The sequence below is a fragment of the Papio anubis genome, chromosome 16 (assembly GCF_008728515.1).
Source record: "Papio anubis isolate 15944 chromosome 16, Panubis1.0, whole genome shotgun sequence".
Classification (NCBI taxonomy): domain Eukaryota; kingdom Metazoa; phylum Chordata; class Mammalia; order Primates; family Cercopithecidae; genus Papio; species Papio anubis.
In genome coordinates this window covers 73,528,168-73,550,236 of record NC_044991.1, presented here as the reverse complement: position 1 = coordinate 73,550,236, position 22,069 = coordinate 73,528,168, and the positions used below count along the sequence as shown (strand labels likewise).

Genomic DNA, 22,069 nt, shown 5'->3' with positions numbered 1-22,069 from the left:
AACTAGAAGTAGGGCTTATGAAAGAGGAGACACTTGGGCAGGGCCTGAGCTGCTGCTAGTGGAATTTTATTGGGAGGAAATGAAGAACAAGCAAGTGGGGAACCAGGCAAGCAACGGTGTGGAAAAAGGAAAATGGTAGCAGAGGAAGCAGAAAGAGTTAGGGAGCAGTGGGATCAGAAGGCTTCCTGGTTACCCCCTCTTAGCATGAGACCCACCAGTTCCATTTCTTTAGTATTTACTCTTTAATATGTATTGACTTGATTGATTTTAATTTACTTTTTTTTTGGTGGCAGGGGAAACAAAATTGAGATCCTGCAATGACTCCTGTTTGTGTCTTGCTTCTTTTCACCTAATACATATTTCCCTTCTCTCGCTTCTCATTTTGGGGTAACTTCAGGTAGATGATGCCCCAGTACTCAGATCTCATTTTGCTGTATTCATTCATTGCATTTTTAGGTTCTATTTCATATTATTTTAAGGAGTTGTAATATAAAACCCCTTATAAAAACCAGATATCTTGAGAAAGTGAAGGATCACCTCCCAATTTATCTTTGCTATCATTCCAAATCAGTTTTGCCTATACTGATTAGTTCCAAAAGGAACTGTTGTGAGCCCCATCAGAATAGAGACCTTGGCAGGATCTCCTGCTGACCGGGGGTCACGATGTGACATTTTGCAACTTGCTCCCCACAGTACTGCATCTGGATTGATGGCCTCAGTGCCCTTCTGGGGAAGGACATGTCCAGCGAGCTGACCAAGAGTGACCTGGACACCCTGCTGAGCATGGAGATGAAGCTGCGGCTCCTGGACCTGGAGAACATCCAGATTCCCGAAGCCCCACCCCCCATCCCCAAGGAGCCCAGCAGCTATGACTTTGTCTATCACTATGGCTGAGCCTGGAGCCAGAAACGACGGTACCCAGGAGAAGGGATTTTGGGCCCAGGAGAAACGCTTAAAGTCTGGTGCCTTGTCTTTTGCTTGTACAGAATCTGTAGTGATTTTGGTGGCCAGTAAATGCCAGCCATTTCTCAAACCCACCTCGGACCACCCAGAGTTTCCTCTTGGTCCCTGTCTACTAAGAGTCATGAAGGCAGGGTGCTCTGCCCACTCCATCACCATGAAGCCTGGGATTGGGCCACGAGGAACAAACAGCAGATGCCCTTGCCTTCCAGTCCAAGAAACTGCTTCTTGAAATGGATTTAACAACAGCCACTCACCTTTTCCTCCTGAACCTGCTCTCTGATCAGCTGAATCCCCACGTAAGCAAGAGCTGGCCCAAGAAAGGCTGCCTGCAGAGGACAGGTATGCTGGGCGTGTTGAGAGCCTTGGAGTGACTACCTGTATCTCAGATCTGAGTACAGGCCTGGGGCCTTTGCTTTTGTCTTTTTTGATGAGGGCTCACTCCAGCTTCATATGGTGCCAAGATGTTGCTGCTTCTGAGGTTGGCTCTAACATCTCTGGTCTTTAGAGCCACCAGATCTCTATGGCCCATACAGATATCAGAGCAGATGGAAATTTTTCCCTACAAGCGCTCAGTCTCATCCTGGCAAGTCAAAGACCTCCAGGCCAAGTCCTGCCCTCTTAAGTCTCCAGGAACGCTGCAGGGAAAACCCAGCTGAGGCCTGGGCCTAGACTGTGGTTAGGTCACTAGATTCTACCCCTCTCCCCCTACATTAATACCTTTTCCTTCCTCAGAGAGAAATCTCCCACCTAACCTGAATTGTAGCCCCCTCCAGTTTGCTTTCCTTTGGCCTTCCAGACCCCAGGAAGTTTGCCTTTCCTTCTTAGCGCTATGGTTTCTGCCATTGGCCATGATTTCAGGGAGCTGGCTGAGGCCAGCTGAGGCCACACCTGTGCCAGTGGGGCTTCCCTGGTGCTGAAGCACTTGTAAACCACACACACAGCCTCTCTCCCTGGACATACGTTAGCACATTGGCATTCAGTATTGGTGGCCTGGCATGGTAGGTACTACCCAATGAAGAGTGTACTATATATTTTCATTACTATAGGCCATACTTATACAGACATGTATATATATTTATATAAGATCTACCTATCTTAGGATGGAACCTTGGGGAAAAATAAAATTGAGGGGAAGTAAAAAGTATGTAACGCTTCCAGTTGTGAGCCAAGATTGTAACCAGAGAGCAGCCAGGAGCTTCCTGTCAGTAACCATGTTTTCAATAAATACTCTTTCATGTACAAACTGTGGTTCCTGTTAACAGCTGTTTGTACTTGCCCCCTGCCCAATGGTGAAGATTTCACCTTGACAAGACTTGATCTCAGTGTGTCCGGGAGACTCTGTAGAGCTCCAGCTGGAGCCCTTAGTCACCTTCCAAGAGTCCCTTCCTTCTTATCATTCGCTCCTCCCACACATACACACACACACACACACACACACACAGACACACACCTGCTGGTTAACAGTGTTCACAGATTGCTGCACTGGGACAAAGCGTTTTCTGCTCAACCCTGCCGGGTACAGCAGGGTAAGGCATACTGTACACCCCCATGAACACATCCTCCCTCTTCTCCCTGCCAGGGCCACAGCCAGGGAACAGCTCGAGTACTTGTGCCTTACAAAGAAGACATGCTCTTTACCCTGTGTGTTGCCTGTGCTTAGTGCCCAGCCTTCCAGCTGGTGTTTTAGGCTGTTGCTCCAAACCTTGGCCTTGGTAACTGGGAGACTTGAATGAGGGTAGTGATGAAAATAGATACTTTCTCTTGCCCCTAAGAGAGAAGGGTGTGAGGACAAGCTATTTCAAAAGGCATAGAAAGTGTATGCAATACAAGCCTTGAGGACTGAATAAAGCCAAGACCTTGGGCAGTGATGGGTACCATTGTAGGTGCTTGGTAAGCACTGAATGAACTATGCCTGCATGATGCCAGCTGGCGGCGGTGACAGCAGCAGTTTGCACAAAACACTTACACTCTGGCCTTGAGCCTTCTGTTCAGAGAGGCCAGGGATCCCAGCTGAGTCACTTGTAAGGAGCCATGTTTGCAGCTGGTCTTACTGCCGGAGAGCCCAGGAGGCGGCTAGAGGAGGGCAAAAGGCACAAAACTGGGTCTGAATGTGCAACCCTAGCTTGCCCTGGCCCAATGTTCTCCTTGACTGCAAATGCTGCCCTTTTAATCCATCCCGCAAGATGAAGAAAATACGAACTCCCTAGGCTGGCATTTTGGGGCGACTGCAACCTGCCTCTTGACTACTTTAACCACCACAGTTATAAACAACCTGAGCCCCAGGCACGGCTGGAGGCTTCTCACCCTCTTTTAGGATTCTGCCATTTCCTCTTTCTGGGATGCTCTCCCCCTACTCAACCTATTGAAGTTGAGATAATTCTTAGAAAGTTTCATACAGAAAATATTTCACAAATGTTTCGTATTACTTCTGGATCGCCTAAGTTTTAAGTTGTAACGGCCCCAGCCGTTACAACTTAAACTCCCAGAAGAAAAAGCCCATGAGATACTTATCTTCGTGGTTCATTCCACGGTTGCCTAGCACTAGACTGGACATAAGAAAAACAATTTGTTCAGTAAAAGTAAACAAGTGACCATTTTTTGGATGCCCACTGTATGCAGAACACTAGCAGGTACCGGGGTTCCAAAGCAAGCCCCTGATTGAGCGCAGGAGAGACGCAATCACACTGCTGTGCTCTGAGCCTGAGGGACTCCGCGGAGGACAAAACTGCGCTGTACCCCAGAAGGACCCGACCACCTCAGAACCGGACCACAGCAGACGCCCCGCCCCTGTGCTGCCTTTTCGCCCCGGCTCCGCCCAGCCCCTGGGTAGCTTCCGGCGGAAGTTACCGCCCCTGCCGCGGTTCGGCCGTGGCATCGCCTCGCACTTCCGGTGGGAAGATCCGGCCGGGAGCTCACCAGGCCGAGGTGAGTGGGTGCGCGGCAGGCCTCCCGGCGCACTCCCAGGGGCTGGGGGGCCGGGGCTGGAGACGGGAAGCGGGCTCCCCGCCCGGGCTCTGCGCGGGTTGGCATGGGGCACGCCACGCCCCTGCCCCTCCCCGGGCCTTAGTTTCGCCGTCTGTGGAGGGGGCAGGGGTCTCCAAGCGCTCTCCTGCCGTGCTTCTGCCCGACGCCGGCTCATCTGGTATTTCTTGAGCACGTGCGACGTGCTGGGGTGCGGGACCCAGGCCAGAATCGGACACGGCTCTGCCCTCTGAGAGGCTGCTTCCCGCGGTGGGATTGGGGCGGGCAGTAAACACGTGAGCAAACAAGGAAACGTCAGAGGTGGGAAGTGCCACGAGGATTGGGAGGGGTGGGGCATTGGGGAAAGTATTCAGCCCAGCGGAGGTCTGCGGAAGTGTACTGAAGACATAAAGAACAGCAAGTAAAGAAATACACAGGCTTGATGTGTTTGACGCGTGGCAGGGGGCCGCTGTGGCGGGTGCTGGGGCCAGTGGCAGAAGAATGAGGTTGCAGCGGCCTTCCTTGTGGACCAGGCTGAGGAGCTGGGCTTAGCCTTAGGGCATGGTCTATTCTGTGTGCTTAGGCCATCTCTCTGGCTGCTTTATAGTTTCCAGGCCTTAGAGGCGAAAGTGGAAACAGGGAGACCAGCTAGACGAGTGGCAGTCAGCAGACTGTGGTAGTGGGAATGGAGAGGAAGAGAAGTAGAGGGGTCAAGAAGTGTATTGAAGGTGGAACTGACAGGGCAGGATTTGAGAAATGACGGAAATAAGTGGCCAAAGATGATTTCATCATAGATTTTTGGTTTTGGCTTAAGTAACCGAGTGTATTATGCTGGCATTTACTAAATGACTCTGGGATAGATTGGGAGCGTGAGAAATAATTATGAAATCTTCTTAGGGCATCTTAAGTTTTAGATATTTGGAGTGCAGCTACCAAATAGGCAGTTAGATAATACTAGTCTGATGCGGAAAAGGTCAGGGCTGATGTAAAGAATTTAGAAATCATTGGCAAGTGGATTGGGTAGGATAAGATTATATAGGGTAAGATTTAAGAGAGAAGAGAAGCCAGGTTCCAAGCTTTAGGCACCCAATTTTTATAGATTGAGTTGACAAGAAGGTGCCAGCAAAAAAAGGCCAAGAAAGAGTCCAGAAAAGCAGAAGAAAAACCAGGAGAGTGTGGTATCGTAGCACCTAAGAGAAGATTTTTTCTAGGAGAAGGAAGTGATCCATTGTGTAAGATAAGAATAGAGACTAAGCCGGTGGGCGCGGTGGCTCACGCTTGTAATTGCAGCACTTTGGGAGGCCAAGGTGAGTGGATCACCTGAGGTCAGGAGTTCAAGACCAGCCTGACCAACATGGAGAAACCCCGTCTCCACTAAAAATACAAAATTAGCCAGGCGTGGTGGCACATGCCTGTAATCCCAGCTACTCAGGAGACTGAGGCAGGCGAATCACTTGAACCTGGGAGGTGGAGGTTGTGGTGAGCTGAGATCGTGCCATTGCACTCCAGCCTGGGCAACAAAGAATGAAACTCCATCTCAAAAAAAAAAAAAAAAAGAATAGAGACTAAGCCTTTGAAGGGGCAGCAGAGAGGAGGGTGTGGTGACTCAGTGGAGCAGCAGAGATGGGCTGAAGTGAGGGCAGGGAGTGCATGAGTGGGGCTGGCAGTGCGAGGCCTTCTGGGGAAGTTTCACTCTTAAGGGGACCAGGAGGGGAGTAAGCCTCTATCATGAGCCAGCATTTAATGCTGTACCTGATGCCACTTTACAGTTGGAGAAACCGAGTCCAGTGGTCAAGTAACTTAGGGTCACAGGGACACCAGGATTTGATTATCAGTCTCTAACTCCAAAGCCCACACTCTTAAGCGCTAAACCATGCTGCCCAAGTTACAGTTAGGAAGATTGAGGGAATCAGGTGCGACAGTGATGCACCAGCCAGCCTTACCTTGATGTGACTGCTGCCTCCAGCTAAGCTGCTCTCTGTGGAAAGTGGGGCAGAATATGGACTTTGTTTCCTGAGCAAATGAGATTTCAAAAAGAGTATTTACTCCTTTAAATCTTGTTTCCCTTATAAAATAAGGGTGGGGACCTTTTCAGTTTCATGTCTGTGTCTCCAGTGGTAGGCCTACAGGAGCGCTTAATAAATGCCCATTAAGTGCCTAGATGATCTCCAAGGACCCTTCTAGCTGAGATTTGGCTTTGTGTTTGTGCACAGGTGACCTTCTGAATCCCAGTAAGAAAATGAGTTAACTTGGAGACGTGCTTCTTGTAGGCGGGGTAGCCATAGGGACTTCTTGGAGGCAAGGGACCTGGCCAGGTCTGTGAAGGAAAGTCAGTATTGAACCTCTTTTTTATTACAAATATTTTGTAACAGTCCCTTTTATTACCCTAAAATGAAACATATGATTAATAAAAACAGCCTACACATAATTTTTGAAAAATCAACAATGCGACCGGGCATGGTGGCTCACGCCTGTAATCCCAGCACTTTGGGAGGCCAAGGTGGGCGGATCTCCTGAGGTTGGGAGTTCGAGACCAGCCTGACCAACATGGAGAAACCCCGTCTCTACTAAAAATATAAAAAATTAGCTGGGCGTGGTGGCGCATGCCTGTAATCCCAGCTGCTTGGGAGCCTGAGGCAGGAGAATGTCTTGAACCTGGGAGGCGGAAATTGTAGTGAGCCGAGATTGCACCATTGCACTCCAGCCTGGGCTTCAAGAGCAAAACTTCGTCTCAAAGAAAAAAAATAGTAAAATAAAATAAAAATAAATCAACAAAGGCCTATGAAAAAGGAAAGTAATTGATAGTAAAATAAAGTAAGTTTCAGTATGTAAGTTCCTGGGCACAACAATGCTGGAAGTCGCAGTGAAGCTGTCCCTTCTGTGTGGACCCTCTAGGAGTGTGATTTCCACAGACGCAGACTGACACAGTCGTGTTGTGTCACAACTCAAAAACCACTAGTGCCATTGCCGTAGATGATGTGGTTTCTCCAGAATGGGAACTTTGGTGCCATTTTGAGACCAATTTTGACCATTTTCAGTCTCCCTTCATTGTACATAGGCATCGTATTCTTGGAAATGTTAGTTCACAGCAGAACCATGGAAACACTGCCCTGTGTTTACATGTAAACAGTTACTTTCTAGGTTCAGCTGATTATAAGCTAATCTTTCACCTATATGAATGTCAAAGTCATGCGGGATGCAGAGCAGTAATTGGCTATGTGGACTGCCCCTTCTTTATCCCTGCTCACTGAATGCCAGGAGCATATCCCCAAAATACCACCACAGGTTTCCAAAGCTACTCTGAAGACAACTGTAGCCCTGGAGATTCATTTGGACACAGCCAGCTCCCTGTTTGCCCCGGAGAGGGGAAATAGTAACATGGGTTCCAGAGTGCGGAACAGAATGTAATGGCTCCCTTCGGAAATGGTGGGGTGGGAGATGGAGAGTGTTTCTGATCTTGAAGCCTAGGAAGGCTTCAAGAAGAAGGTGGCGTTTCAATAGGATGGGAATGTCTCAGAGGAGGAGCTGTGGTTGGGGGCACACAGATGAAGCAGCAGGTATCACATAACGCTGGACCTGAGGCTCCTCCAGGCGCAGACAGGTCTACCTGGCATGCTCCGGGCAGTCATCCGGGTTGGCTGGATTGACAGGGAGGCTGGGAGTGGTTTCATTTGGCAAGACCGTAAGGCAGGCACCGCTTCCAGGCAGTAGTGGTTAGAGCCTGGTCTTAGAGTGTTCCAACTGTTAGAGTGGTTTCCTTCTCCACTTTTAACCCCTAAAGACCAGACCAGTCCCCTGAAAATCGCATGCCTGCTGTCTGTCAGTCATCAAACCAAACGGAGAACTTAAAGTATGCCAGGTGTGCATAAGGCCAGTGTGGACACAGTGTTCCCTATCTTTGTGCCTCTCATAGTCTCTCAGTGGACACAGACATTACTCAAATCACACCCTGCACAAGTGCTATGAAGGAGGAGGAGGAGAGCCGTGAAAGCCACCTGTATCTAAGGGGACTGATGAAGGGGATGGGGGGAGGGTCCCTGAAGAAGTGACCTCTGAGCTGAAGATAGGTAGGATGGATGAAGGACTGAAGGGTGGGTGCAGTGTTCGTTCAGTTCCTTTGGACAACGGGAAGAAAGCTGGTGTGTTTGAGAAGCTGAAAGGCACCCAGTGGGGCCAGGTCCTGGAGAGCCTGTGGCTGAGACTGGGAAGACCAGCAGGGCCAAATCAGGCCATGGGAGCCCAAAGAAGGGTCCTGGTCTTTATGAGAAAAGCACTGGAAACTGCTGAAGGGTTTTAAGCAGTGGCCCGACATGATCAGATTTGTGTTTTAAAAGGTCACTTTGGTGGCAGTTCATGGAGATTTACTTGAGGTGACAAGAGAACAGACATGACATGGGTCTCTGGGAGTGCCTTGTGTCATTGTGGGCAGCCCCTCCGGAGCCCTGAGTCACGCAGCCTTCAGAGGCACCCATGGCTACGAGAAGTGCAGTCTCTGCCCAGGGCTCCAAAGCTGCCCTTTTTCCCCAGCAGCAGACCTCGGGACCTGTGAGCGTTGCATCCAGTTAACCATGGGAAGGGTCAGCACCAGCCACCAGCCCCTTAGGTGAGGACTCTGCCTGGGGCTCCGCTGATGGTTCCAAATCATGGAGCTGCAGAGAGCTCCTCCAGCCAGGAGACGTTCTTGGTGAAAGCTGTGGTCCAGCTGCACCGGCTCTTCCCGCACATTGTCTTCAAGAAAGGTGCCTGCCCCCGCTGACTCAGGAGCTCGGGTGCTGCAGCTGCCACGAATGGGGAGGTGGGCCCTCGATGTGGCCTTTGTGTGGAAGGCGGTATTGACGCTGGGGCTGGTGCTTCTCTACTACTGCTTCTCCATCGGCATCACCTTCTACAACAAATGGCTGACAAAGGTACCGGGAGGCCTTGCTGGGGCAGGGCGCTGGGATGAAGGTGGCTGGAGCCGTGGCTATAGTGCCCTTCACGTTTAACAGGAAGGCACAAGCTTCAGCCAGTCTAACTGGAAGCCAGTTACAGCTGGGCTGGAACAGGGCCCTCCAAGCCCGCCATGCCGGGGTTCCCCTTCAATGTTTGGATCCAGGGAAACCAAGGAGAGTGGGAGGTGTGAAGGGATGAGCTGGGGAAACGGGCTCAAGCAGCAACTGTTTACCCCAGTAGAGAAGTATTTCAATATTTTAATAAGTGATACAACGTAGTGGGCCGCTCTCACCTGAGAATGGGCTGTGAGGAGGGCTGGGCAGGTAGCTCACAGGTATGTTGAACTGGTGGAGACAGCACCAGGCTAGAATTGAGCCCCTTGGCTGCCACTTGTCTTTGTGACCTAGGAGTCTGTCATTCCAAGCGAAGATACTGTACCTAAGGGCCCTTCACACATAGCAAGGTCCTCATGAACCACCAAATGAACCCCACTCCAGCAGAGGGGCAAAGAGGAAGAGGGAGCTGTTGGGGGGCAGGCTGTCTAAACCGAGCCGGGGTGTCTGCTTTGGGCTCCGTACAGAGCTTCCATTTCCCCCTCTTCATGACGATGCTGCACCTGGCCGTGATCTTCCTCTTCTCCGCCCTGTCCAGGGCGCTGGTTCAGTGCTCCAGCCACAGGGCCCGTGTGGTGCTGAGCTGGGCCGACTACCTCAGAAGAGTGGCTCCCACAGGTAGGTGGGGTACCTCGGTGAGGGCAGGGCAGGAAGAGGGGCTGGGGAACCATAGGATGAGAACAAGAGAGACACCCGCGTGTCTGGAAGCCGAGTCCGTCCCCTCTTCCTGCACTGTTCCTCCTCTGCCCTCTTGACCTGGCCTCCCTCCACCCACGCTGCTGCCTCTTGCACACTGCGTGCCTTCCCACTGCCCCACCACACACCCACAAAACCCCTGCTGCACCCACGGCCCCACAGCTCCCTCACCTGGCAGCAGACACCGAGCCTGGAGTGTGGCCTCGGGCCTGGAGATGAGTGGTGAGCAGTTAGGGTCCCTGCCCTCGCAGGGCTGTGACACGGACGTGGAGGGCACTACGGAGCCCAGGGAGGGGGACCGACCCAAGGCTGGGGCCCATGGCTGGTGGAGGAAGATTTCCTAGGCCAGGTGCTGAGTAGGCCGAGGGCTGAAGGATGCATGGGACTGATTGGCCCTGGGAGGAGGGGCCCTTGTGGCCAGAGGGAGATTTAGTGCCAGCTGTGGAGTCTGGAAGGGAACTCAAAGTGTTTCAGGATGCTGAGAACCCGGTGCTGGTCAGAGGAAGTGGGAGAAATGAGAACTGAGAGGGTGGGTGGGGCTCACATCCTGGAGGCCGGGTTCCCCTTGGAGGAGTTGGTGTTCCATCCTGAGGAAAAAAGGGTTTCCAGTAAGGGATCAACCAGATCGGGTTAATACCTCTGCTCAGGGGCCAGCCGGAGTGTTTGTACAAACCACGCTGGCCCAGCCAGTTGGAATGGGCCCAGCCCTAGTGCTAGAGCAGCCCCCCACCGCTTTGGGGCTGGGTATTAGCCCTTTAGTTGCTGATGGAAAAAAAGGACTGAGGGCCCCAGAGGAGGCCCCGGGATGGTTCAGAAGTGGGGGACACTCAGGTGCCTCAGGGTGCCAGCCCACCCCAGCAGAGTGTGGACCTCCCACACCGTCCTGTGGGTGCCTTTGTCTCCACAGCTCTGGCCACGGCGCTTGACGTGGGCTTGTCCAACTGGAGCTTCCTCTATGTCACCGTCTCTCTGTGAGTACCGGCCATGCTCTGCTGCCTCCCTTCAGGCTCAAGCTCGCTGTCTGTCCAGCGGGCTGTCTGCACACCCGGCTGCCAGGCCAGCCACTCCATTACTCTCTGGGACCAGCCCTTGCTCTCTCAGCCTCTCTCTGACACCCAGCAGCTCTCCGGGAATTCACCAGCCTCTTCTGTAAGCCCAGCGCAGAGGGGATGCTGTGCCCACCTGCCAGGCAGCATGGGGAAGCCAGGGAGCTCACCCAGAACCCCATCATCAGAGTAGGGGAGGGCAGGCCGCAAGGCCATAGACAGGCAGCCACTGGCGGGTGGTACACGCAGTCGCAGCAGAGCCCTGTGTGGCTTGGGACTGCACAAGAGTTTCTTCTTCCCTCTGATGTTTCGCTTCAGAGAGCACAATTTCTGCCTCCTCGTCCTCCCACTCATCGTCCTCCCACTCCTCATCCTCCCACTCCTCGTCCTCCCACTCCTCGTCCTCCCACCCCTCGTCCTCCCACTTCTCATCCTCCCACTTCTCATCCTTCCTTCCCGCTCCTGCTCTGCTGAGGGTCAGGTAAAGAACAGGACTCAGGGAGCTCAGCGTCAGACCTGCAACCTCTTTTCCCTGGTGATAACCAGAGGCCCCTTAGTCAGAGATTCCTTCTGGTTAAAGGTCGCTTATCAGCTCAGATGACTTAGCCCAGCTCTGTTTGGTCATTTTGCTCAGTGATTTGTGCTCCTGCTCCTTTCTTGGTGATGGGTCTGAGCCCTGGGCTCCATCAGTGCATTGTGGGTAATTTTGCTTCCAGGTACACAATGACCAAATCCTCAGCTGTCCTCTTCATCTTGATCTTCTCTCTGATCTTCAAGCTGGAGGAGCTGGTGAGGGCCCAGTGTCTCTTTTGTCCCTCCTGCCCCCACAGATGCTAAGAATAAAGCAGGAGTCCGAGCAGTGACTTGTCCCGCTGTGTGACAGAAGAGATAAGCCCAGTCCAGGTGGCAGTAGATCCCTTTCTGAGAAGGGACCTAGACATGGGCAATATTCGGAGTATTTAGAAACCAGTGTGGCAGGGTAATGACCAAAGGTGAAAGCACTGCAGGATGTGGGTCCCAGCAGAGCCTGGTCTAGGAAGCTCCCTGCTGTGGGAGGCAACAGCCATGTGTGTTAGGCCCAGAGGGGGAGGTGGGACCTCTTGGGGGCCTAGGACAGCCGTCAGTGTGGCAGAGCAGGCAGGGCTGTTGGCATACCAGCTGACCGTCAGCCCTGCATGCTGACATTAGTGGGCAAGGACTGTCCAGGACCCCGTGGGGTAGAGCTGGAGGGTGGGAGGATTTCCTACCCCAGGGGCAGCCAAGATGGCTGCTGACCCCAGGCTGCAAATGTGACGAACCGTTGACCCTCAAGACCCCCGAGTTAGCTGCCACTGCTCCCCATCCTACCAGCGTGCAGCACTGGTCCTGGTGGTCCTCCTCATCGCCGGGGGTCTCTTCATGTTCACCTACAAGTCCACACAGTTCAACGTGGAGGGCTTTGCCTTGGTGCTGGGGGCCTCATTCATCGGTGGCATTCGCTGGACCCTCACCCAGATGCTCCTGCAGAAGGCTGAACTTGGTGAGCACATGCCACTCACCCTCCAGAGAGAGGAACCGCAGCACAGGCAGGGCGGAGGCAGGGCAGGGCCAGGCCAGACCTGATGGTAACCGTCCCCCGCCCTGCAGGCCTCCAGAATCCCATCGACACCATGTTCCACCTGCAGCCACTCATGTTCCTGGGGCTCTTCCCTCTCTTTGCTGTATTTGAAGGTACGTTGGGCCTTCCCTCTCGAGGGCACCTCAGTGCAGCAGACCACAGATCCCTGCCCTGAGCCCAGCACAGTGGGAGCTGCAGAGATTATTGAGATCAAAGATGTAGTCCCTCCCCGGAAGCGCATGGTTTGGGGGACGGCCAGACATAAACAAAATGGCTGGAGTCCAGCATGATAAATGCTACAGAGAAAGCACATATAAAATCCAGGGAACAGTAACAACAGTAAGTGTGTACAGAGCCCTGAAAGTGCACCAGGGCTGTTCTGATCTTTTTAAACATGCGAACTTATTTCATCCTTCCAAAAACCCTGTGTGGCAGTACTATTATTCCCCATTCTGCAGGTAGAACAAAGTGAGGCACAGAGAAGTAAAGATAACTTGCCCAAGGTCCCATAGCTCATAAATGAGCCAGAATTTGAAGCCAGCAGCCTGGCTCCAAGTGTTCCAGCCCTCCTCTTAACCACCGTATCCTGCCTCTAAGGAGTGGGGAATCAGGGATTGTTCCAAGATGCTGGAGTAATCAAGCAAGTCAGAAAGGCTTTCCTGGCCGTGGTTTTGGAGGGTGAGTGGGATTGTGGCAGGCTGCAGGGAGCAAGGCATCTGGGAAGTGGGAATAGGAGGTTCAGCCATGTCCAGGCATATAACATTGGGATGTGTGTTCAGGGAGTGTGGACCGTGCGGGATCGGCAGAGGGTGGGCTTCCAGAGCTGGGGGCTGAAGGCCAGGAGCCAGCACACAGGAGCCTGGGGACATGGTCAGTTGTTCCTCCACTGTCGTTGTCCAAGAAAGAGGAGAGCCCTGGAGAGTTGTGTAGGCTGGGAGGTGTGGCGCCACCTTCCTTTCTTTGATGTTTTGGGATTAGCCTTTGTCCCCTTTCTGTTTATCCTTCCTCCTAGAGTCCCCTCTGTAATACCTTCAGGGTCATTACAGAAAATTCTGTCCCACATCCATTTAAGTTTCAAGCAGTGAAGCATCTTGAACCTCCCTAAGAAAATTATTTTGAAACCCCGTTGTCCGGGAAACTTCTATTCAGGGCCTCATTTTTTTCCCTCTTTAAAATCTCTCCCCATTCCTTCATTATGCCCCCTTGTATCAAACGCCACAGTCTCCCCTCCCGGGTGTTTACACCATGCCCCATCTCTGCAAAACCTCATCTGAAAGCCCCTGGTAGTCGTCACTTAGCAAAGCTGCATGGATTTAGCTCCTTTAATCTTTTCTGGTAAATTAATCCCCCAAGCGCCTTCATTACTTATGTTGCTTTTCCCCGAATTCCCTTCAATTTGCCGACGCCTTTGCAGTACTGCTGAGCCCAGCACCAAACAAGATGTCCTACAATGTGAGGCTGTTGTGCCTGGGGGGGACTGTCACTCAGCATTTCTTTGGTGCTTCCCTCCAAAAATCTCAAAATACTCGACCAACTTCCAGCTACCACAGGTGTCTCCTGTGCCCAGTTCTGGGCCCCCCTTCACCCTGTGCTAATACACCACAAGGACTTTCCTGTGGGAGGGACGCCGGGAGTCATTCTCCCAGATGGACAGTGTTGGAAGGACCATGACGACTCCGAAAGTCTAAGCCAAATTTGGGGTAGGGGGTGTGCATGCCTGTGTTTCTGGAGCAAGGGGCCATGGCTATATGTGTTTGCATTTTCTTTTTGGGAAATGTTCATCAAGTGGCACCGCAGGTTGGAGAAATACCAGTCTGGTCCCAGGCCTCTCATTTTATCAGTAGAGAAACTGAGGTCCAGAAAGGGAACACATCTCAGCCCAGATTCCTCAGCTTTGTACTAGCAAGACCTAGATTAAAATGAACGTTTGTAGGGATAGAATTTTGACCCTGTTTGTAGGTAACCTGGCTGAATTGTAGACCAAGGAGCTCCGTGAGTGGGCTGGGGCACTGTTAGTCCTTCCTCACTTGGTGGCTGCCCTCCCTTCTTTAGCCCATTGGTTACCACAGCTCCAAAGACCCCATGAAGTCAGCAGCCTTGCGCCCCTTCCCCCAGACCAGTAAGTGAATACCGTCCAAAGGCTGAGGGCACTTCCGTCCGTCTTTCCATGCAGTGCTACCCCCCTCTACTTTACCCCAGAGGCTCAGACGAGCCCTCCCCGTCATTCTGTTAGGATCCCCATCATCCCGCTTGGATCCCATCATCCTGCTAGGATCTCCATCATCCCGCTAGATCCCATCATCCTGCTAGGATCCCATCATCCCGCTGGGATCCTGTCATCCCGCTAGGATCCTTATCATCCCGCTGGGATCCTGTCATCCCACTAGGATCCCATCATCCTGCTAGGATCCCATCATCCCGCTAGGATCCCCATCATCCCGCTAGGATCCCCATCATCCCGCTGGGATCCCGTCATCCCGCTAGGATCCCATCATCCCGCTAGGATCCTCATCATCCCACTAGGAACCCATCATCCTGCCAGGATCTGGCTTCTATTGCCCCCAGGCTCTCTGGCAGCCATCACTGCTTCCCTGGTTTCTCCAGGTCTCAGGCCATCTGTGTGGGATCACTTTATACCTCCCATGCTTTTTCTCTGGGTTGCAGACAGTTAGCAGGTCTCAGTAAGGACTCACTATGACGATGGAAGATCTCATGTGGTTGGCATTGGGCTGGCCGAGGCAGCCCAGGGCCCAGCCTCCCACTCTCTCTCCCCATTGATTTCAGGTCTCCATTTGTCCACATCTGAGAAAATCTTCCGTTTCCAGGACACAGGGCTGCTCCTGCGGGTACTTGGGAGCCTCTTCCTTGGCGGGATTCTCGCCTTTGGTTTGGGCTTCTCTGAGTTCCTCCTGGTCTCCAGAACCTCCAGCCTCACTCTCTCCATTGCTGGCATTTTTAAGGTACAGACTCGGGGGTGATGCCATTCCTGTCTTAGAGGGGGAGCCCCCAGGGATTTCTCACTAGCAGCTCTTGCACCTCAGGGCCCTGCAGAGACGGAAGTGCCCCATTAGGTGCCAGGCACTTTGCTGACTGCTGTGCTGGCCCCTCCTTCCGCCTTGACCACAGCCCTTTGAGAGGGTGTGATCACCTGCACCCCACAGACAGGGACACAGATGGAGAGCCAGCTCTGACTCCCCTAGGCCTGGGGCGCATTCACATTTTACCTTGACTGCCAACTCTGGCATTGGGCAGTGGCCTGGAGCCACAGGTTGAACAGCTCCTATCCAGACTCATCAGGAAAGAGTTCCATGATTGACTGGCGGTGTCCTCCAGGGCCACAGCCAGGGCTAGTGAGACCCTCAGCAAGCACCCCTGTGGCCAACCTCGCTGTACCTCCGCCTCGCAGGCCTGTCCTTCCCTCTCACACCTCTTCTCACTTCTGCCTCTCCCTCCCACACATTTACTTTTCTCTTTGGCCAGGCACACACCAATACCAAAACAGTGTTGCCTAAACCCAGAAATGCAGGCCTCTCTGAGTGTCTTCTGGGAGCCGGCCGCATGCTGAGGCATGGCTGTGGTTCTTGGACAAATGGCCTCGCCAGTCCCTTTTGCAGTCTCTGTTTATAGAGAGCCCCGGGACCAGTGTGTGTCTTCAGCCCAGGGTAATGCAGCATTCTCACGCAGAGGCTCAGGGCTCCCTTCTGTAACTGCCTTCTGGGGCAGCCGTCCTTGATCCTTGTGGATACAGCACGATCTGGACACCCTGGTCCCCAGCGTGGGATCCGGTTTGCCTCTTTTATTCCTGACAGAATTCCGTGACAAGCACCTCTGTTGCATCTCACAGAGGGAGGCTGGTGGGACAGCGCCGCAAGCCGGCAGGGTCCCCTGACCTCTCTGCCTGCTTGGGCCCAGGATTTCAGACAGATCTTGATCTACCCACCTGAGTGTACCCAGTACCCCCACCTTCCACCCTCCTGGCCAAGTGGCCAAATCCTCCTGTTGATCACACTTCCTCCTGCTTCTCTGCCCCCAGGAAGTCTGCACTTTGCTGTTGGCAGCTCATCTGCTGGGCGATCAGATCAGCCTCCTGAACTGGCTAGGCTTTGCCCTCTGCCTCTCGGGAATATCCCTCCATGTTGCCCTCAAAGCCTTGCATTCCAGAGGTAACCCGGAGCCCCTTCCAGAAGCCTCTGTTTTCTGTTCTTCTCCCTGTGACTCTTAGTGATTCTGATGCAGGAAGTGTGCGCGGTGGCTCTGCTGCCGTCTCTTCTCTAGGAAGATGCGGGGGTCATCTCCAGAGTGGGTGGGTGGGGCCTGGGTGACTCAGCACACATGCAAATCAGAGCAAACCAAGAAAACAACGACTGGGCCTGTAACTGTGATCTCTCTCTATCCCAAGGTGATGGTGGCCCCAAGGCCTTGAAGGGGCTGGGCTCCAGCCCCGACCTGGAGCTCCTGCTCCGGAGCAGCCAGCGGGAGGAAGGTGACAATGAGGAGGAGGAGTACTTTGTGGCCCAGGGGCAGCAGTGACCGGCCAGGGCAAATGGCTTAGAAGCAGGCCACTCTCCAGCCTGCTGCCAGCACTCACTGTGCTCAAGCCCCCGGGGCTCTTCATGGTAGCTGGGAGCTGTGGATGAGAGTCAAAGGTGGTGGGGCCAAGCCAGGGACTCCTGACTCTTGTCCCTCCCTTCAGAGCTTGGTCACACAAGGGGCGAGCACCAGGCCAGCCTGGGACCTGGCCAGAGCTGGGCCCAAGCAGCGCTGGAGTTGGAGTCACTGCAGGAGAGGGGAGTGGGCTGGTTCTTCCCAACCACTTCCCAGGCTCTGACAGCCAAGACTCATCTCCAAGGCACCGCAGCTTTCTAAGGGGACTGGGTTTGGACTGGGTTTTGGATCTCGAGGAGCTGGAGCCTCATCACCTGGGTGGCATCTTTTCTCAGAGAGCAGGTTTCTTTATAGTTTGGAAATAAATGGTTCACGGTCCACTGGCCACCTCGTGTTGCTGGAGATGGGGCAGGGAGGGACAGTGTGGGCCTGGCCTCTCCTTTCCTTTCCCTGCCTGGGGCCTTCTTCAAATGACTGGTCTTAGGCCAGGCCTCCTTCGTTTCTTGCTTATGTTGGAACACCAGTGCCCTCTGCATGGGGCCCCACTGCACCTGCTGGCGGGAAATAAATGAATATTTGCTGAGCACTGCATTCTGGAGACTTTACATGTTTTCACAGCCTAGTTTGAATATGCCACTAGCTGTGTGACCCTGAGCAAATGACCTAACATGTCTGTGCCATAGTTTTTTAATCTGTGAACTGGGGATAATAATACCTATCTGAGAGTCCTTTTGAAGATTGAGTCATTATTAGTAACATTAAATGCTATATAAGCGTTTCTTTTAATCCTTTTAACAACTAAGAGACTAAAGCCTGGAAAAGATAAAGAGCTGCCTAAGTGGCTGGGCTGGGATTCACATCCAGGTCTGTGTACCTCTGCATGCACGTGCCACACGTGACGTCCACACTGTCTCCTGGAAGGGTTTATGGGCCCCGGGGCCTGGGCCTTCCACTCCTCCTTGGCCAAGTCCCACCTCTTCTCTAGACTACAGGCCTGTCTCAAATGAGGAAGGGAGGGGGCAAGACCCTGATTCTGATGTGCTGTGGACTGAGTCTGCTGTAAGCTGGTTCCCGGGCCTTGGGAGACCCCACCAGCCATTGGAGACTGCTTTCCAGGCGCAGTGCTCCTAGGCACTCACAGCAGGTGGCGCCATTGCACCACACTGGCTCCCAGAGCCCAGCCGCCCTGCCACGGCTCTCCAGACACAGGCAGAAAAGGGGTGCTTGGAAGAGGACAGTGGGTGTCCATGGGTGGGGACAAGGATGGGACTTGTTCTAAAATTGTTTTCACAGGTTGGAGTCACTAAAGCTCGCTCAGTTAAGCGCAGGAGAACTTTAATACTTTAAAAATGGGTCTGCAAACTTCCTGTAAAGGGCCAGTTAGTAAGTGTTTGGGGTTTGGGGAGCATAGCATATGGCATCTGTTGGAGCTGCTCTGCTATTGTAGCACAAAAGCAGCCATAGACGACACAGACCCAGGGTGTGGCTGTCCCAGTGAAACCTCATTTACAAAAGTAGGATCCAGCTTGCCGGCTGAAGTTTGCCAGCCAGAGAACCCTCAAGAATTCTCGAGTCCAGCTTCCACTTCTGCAGCAGGAGGCTAAAGCCAGGAGGGGGCGGTGACTAGCCCGAGGCCCTCAGAGCTTTCGTGCTCAGGAGGAGTCAGACCGAGATTTGTCTCTAATTCAGATTCCCAGCACAGACTCAGCAGGCGGAGGTGGAGCACCAAGGGCGCTCGGAAGCGGCCCGTTATCTGGCTCCTGCACCTCTGCCCCCCTTGGATTCCACAAGCTCAGAGGCCAAGATTAAAGGAGGCTCGTGCTCCAGCTGGATGACGTGGGGAGAGCCAGCCAAGGAGAGGGGCCAGGGCCTCCGTCTGAGAAGCTGCTTGGGATGCAGGCCGCTTGGGCAGTGGGGGGAGCCTGCCAGAGCCCTGCTGGCTCAGGTGGATGAGACCTTCCTGTCTGCTCCCCCACTGCCCGCCTCCCAGCACATGGAGAAAGCGCTGCTGTCTGGTGCAGTAATTACAAGGTGCAGAGCTGGGGCCCTTACCTCGCACATGTTGGGTTCAATGACAGCCCTTCATTTAGCAGCAATTACCAGTCAAACCTAAAGGAGGGCTCCTTCTCCTCCCGCACCCGGCCCACCCAATCACCTGGCCTCACAGGCCAGACAGCGTCCACCTCGGTACTGAGCCCTAGAACCACCCATGCTGTCTGCAGTCATTGCATCTCAGGGCTGCAGCATCACCATGGCAACGCGGTGCTTGCACAGGTTGAGGGAATCTGAGGATGTGACTTGTCTCTCCAAGGCTGTGGTGTCTGTCCCCACACAGCCCCCCAGCTCCGAGGCTTCTGCAGAAGGGGGCGGAGAGAGGAGGGCTGACCTGCAGATTTGAGTTTTAAGTGCTTACATGCCCACCGCCTCTCCCAGGAGCCCACAGTGGAAGGAAGGTTAATGCCCCCAATATGTGAGGATGTCCACAGTTGGTGCTGTGGTGGCAGTGAGAACAGGCTGCAGTTTGCCTGTGGGAGGGACCTGAGCCATCAGGCAGGCCCCGGCATACCTTCATCTTCACTCCAGTACCCTTTTCTGCCTTAAGGGCTCAAGGGATTGTCTCCATCTGTTTCTGCTCCATCCTGCTGTGAAAAACCTGAAAATCCCAGTGGCTTAAGAGTAGTTAATATGGCACCAAGAGAATTCTCATGATACTTGCTGCAGCTTCCTGCATCACACACTAGTGATGGACTGAGGGTGGGGACTCCCAGGCCATCCATTTAGGTCGACAGCATTCAGTGAGTGCTGGCCACATGGCAGACACTGCTGGACTTGGGGACAGAGACATTCGTTTTTGGAGTCAGCGTTCCTCCCAGCCCAGGGAAGTGATGAGGCGGTGGGCTGGGGAATGGGGAAGAAAGAACAGAACAGACTGTTCACTGGGCACCATCTAGGCCTTTGCCATAGGTTATTTAATCTGTAACAGCCCGGTGCAGTAAGGACTGATTGTATTTCTTTCCTGGCTGTGGCAACTAAGCTCCAAGTGGGTAAGCATAACAGTGGCTAAAGACACAGCCTCCAGATGCCGTAGACTGAGAGACATGTCTCTCTGTGCTGTGATTAGCTGTGTGCTTTTGGACACGTTGTTGATCTTCTCTGAGCCTGTTTCCTTGTCTCTACAGAAGGAATAATAATATATATACCTGAAGGAAGCTACTGTGAAGGTGAAATAAAATAATGTAGGTAAAGCACACAGTGCTGGGCCCATAGTCATCGCCACTCAGGAAGTGGAGCGGGAAGAATGTCACATAACTCGCCCAGATGAGAGGAGGAGCCAGTGTTGGAGCTCTGGCCTTCCGAGATCCCCATCTCTGCTGCAATGTCTGGTACTGAGCATGGACCTAACAGATGCTTTTTTTTTTTTTTTTTTTTTTTGGAGATGGAGTTTTGCTCTTATTGCCCAGGCTGGAGTCCAATGGCGCCATCTTGGCTCGCTGCAACCTCCACCTCCCGGGTTCAAGCAATTCTCCTGCCTCAGCTTCCCAAGTAGCTGGTATTACAGGCACCCACCACAATGCCTGGCTAATTTTTTGTATTTTTAGTACAGGGAGCTCTAAAGCTGAGACGCCTTTCAGAGTTGTCCCAAGTCGGGGTGCGAGGTTCATGGCTTTACACCACAGCATTTTTTGTATTTTTAGTATTTTGTATTTTCGTATTTTAGTACATGTTGGCCAGGCTGGTCTTGAACTCCTGACCTCAGGTAATTCACCTGCCTCAGCCTCCCAAAGTGCTGGGATTACAGGTGTGAGCCATCGCGCCTGGCCCAGATGCTTGTTTTTTGTAGGAATTTCCACTAATGGAAACTAAAGTGGGGGATTTTACAGGTTCTAACTTCCAAATGACTTGCCCTGTAAGAAGGGGCTGCTCCCTCCCACTGCCACCCATTCCTGCCAGTCTCCAGTCTCCCAGCCATCCCATGGAGTCTTCACCCTAACTGCACAGCCCTGACATCAGCCAGGTCCCTTCACCCCTGCTTTGTAGTAACCAATTTGCTTGACGTCTGTTCCCATGGTTATTTAGTTTCGTTGGCAACTAACATATTTCCCAGGAACAAGCCAGCAGCCCCCAGTCCCATCACCATCCTGCTGGTGGGGCCGTCTTCTTCTGGATGTCGGATGAGAACTCTCCTGCTGGGGAACAACAGAAGGACAGAACACAGAACCAGAGGAAAATGCATTCAAATGCATCCCGTCAGTGTTTCTGGACCATCTACAATGTGCCCTGCCCAGTGATCGCTGCTGGAGATATAGAAGTCATTAAAACAGTCTCTGTCCTCAAGGAACTTCTGTAGGGCTTTTTATTTTATTTATTAGAGATGGGGTCTTCCTGTGTCTTCCAGGCTGGAGTGCAGTGGTACAATCATAGCTCACTGTGACCTTGACCTCCTGGGCTCAAGTGATCCTCCCACCTTAGCCACCTGAGTTGCTGGGACTGCAGGCTTGTGCCACCATGCCTGGCTTCTGCAGGGCTTTTTAATCCAGTGGATTCCCTGGGAAGTAGATTCAGAGATGGAGATTAGAGTGCAGGACATTTATTAGAAAGTGGTCTTGGAAAAATTACCTGTGGAAAGGAGAAGGTGGCAGGTTAGGGCAGAGGGGAAGTTAAGCTTCACGGCAGTCCTGCCAAAAGCCTCAGCCAACCCCACAGGGAGCTCTAAAGCTAAGATGCCTTTCAGAGTTGTCCCGAGTTCGGGTGAGGGGCTCATGGCCTTACACCACAGCATTGACCTGTCATTGGGAGTGAGCCTGCCCCTGGAAGGAGATGTGACTTTGGATAAGGCAGTGTCTTCAAGACAACCCCCAAAGAAGGCTGACTGCTAAGGGCTGTCTGTTAGCCAAACTCCCAGCAACTGAGGAGATAAGTCCTTGACTCCCAACTGGAGATCTCAACACCACATCACAGTGTCTACCACAACCAGGGTCCACAGTCTGGCTTTAGGGATGACCAAGAATCTTTGAAGAAGAAAGCAACATCCAGCATGTGTGTGCATATATATGTTTTTCTGGGAGACATTGACCTTGACCCCCAAAAGATTAAGAATCATTGGTCTATGGAAAGCCAGACTCATTCAAAACCATGTGATCAGAGATGCACATGGT

At 52.8% G+C, this 22,069-nt stretch overlaps 3 protein-coding genes across 16 annotated transcripts in view; 2 read left to right on the top strand and 1 right to left on the bottom strand.

The window, feature by feature from the left end:
- ELMO2 (engulfment and cell motility 2) overlaps positions 1-2,206 on the top strand; it is a 47,982-nt gene extending 45,776 nt beyond the window's left edge. For 3 of the 5 annotated variants that reach the window (XM_003904657.5, XM_021920978.2, XM_009216000.4), the window contains one exon: positions 694-2,206. In XM_003904657.5, coding sequence (XP_003904706.1) covers positions 694-894 — 201 coding nt within the window. In that variant the 3' untranslated portion in view covers positions 895-2,206. The remainder of the gene's footprint in view (positions 1-693) is intronic. The other 2 variants (XM_009216001.4, XM_021920979.2) reach the window with 1 other exon arrangement.
- On the bottom strand, positions 1,311-4,199 carry LOC110740493 (translation initiation factor IF-2-like). Its single transcript, XM_031656805.1, has 2 exons — positions 3,598-4,199; positions 1,311-3,036 (listed from the first exon to the last, which is right to left on the bottom strand). The coding sequence occupies exons 1-2, from the start codon at positions 4,100-4,102 to the stop codon at positions 3,011-3,013; spliced, it is 531 nt and encodes a 176-aa protein (XP_031512665.1). The 5' UTR covers positions 4,103-4,199; the 3' UTR covers positions 1,311-3,010.
- SLC35C2 (solute carrier family 35 member C2) lies at positions 3,788-17,691 on the top strand. 10 transcript variants are annotated; one of them, XR_002515109.2, is made up of 11 exons: positions 3,788-3,888; positions 8,455-8,831; positions 9,437-9,587; positions 9,828-9,887; positions 10,573-10,636; positions 11,428-11,500; positions 12,024-12,230; positions 12,338-12,421; positions 15,093-15,268; positions 16,342-16,471; positions 16,708-17,691. XR_002515109.2 is itself a non-coding variant. In XM_021920980.2 (11 exons), the coding sequence occupies exons 2-11, from the start codon at positions 8,712-8,714 to the stop codon at positions 16,836-16,838; spliced, it is 1,158 nt and encodes a 385-aa protein (XP_021776672.1). In that variant the 5' UTR covers positions 3,788-3,888; positions 8,455-8,711; the 3' UTR covers positions 16,839-17,691. The 10 variants fall into 10 exon arrangements, 9 of the variants coding, with proteins under 9 accessions (XP_021776672.1, XP_021776674.1, XP_009214271.1 ...); XM_021920980.2 differs by having other exon boundaries at positions 12,062-12,230; XM_021920982.2 differs by having other exon boundaries at positions 15,134-15,268.
- Positions 17,692-22,069: the final 4,378 nt, after the last annotated feature.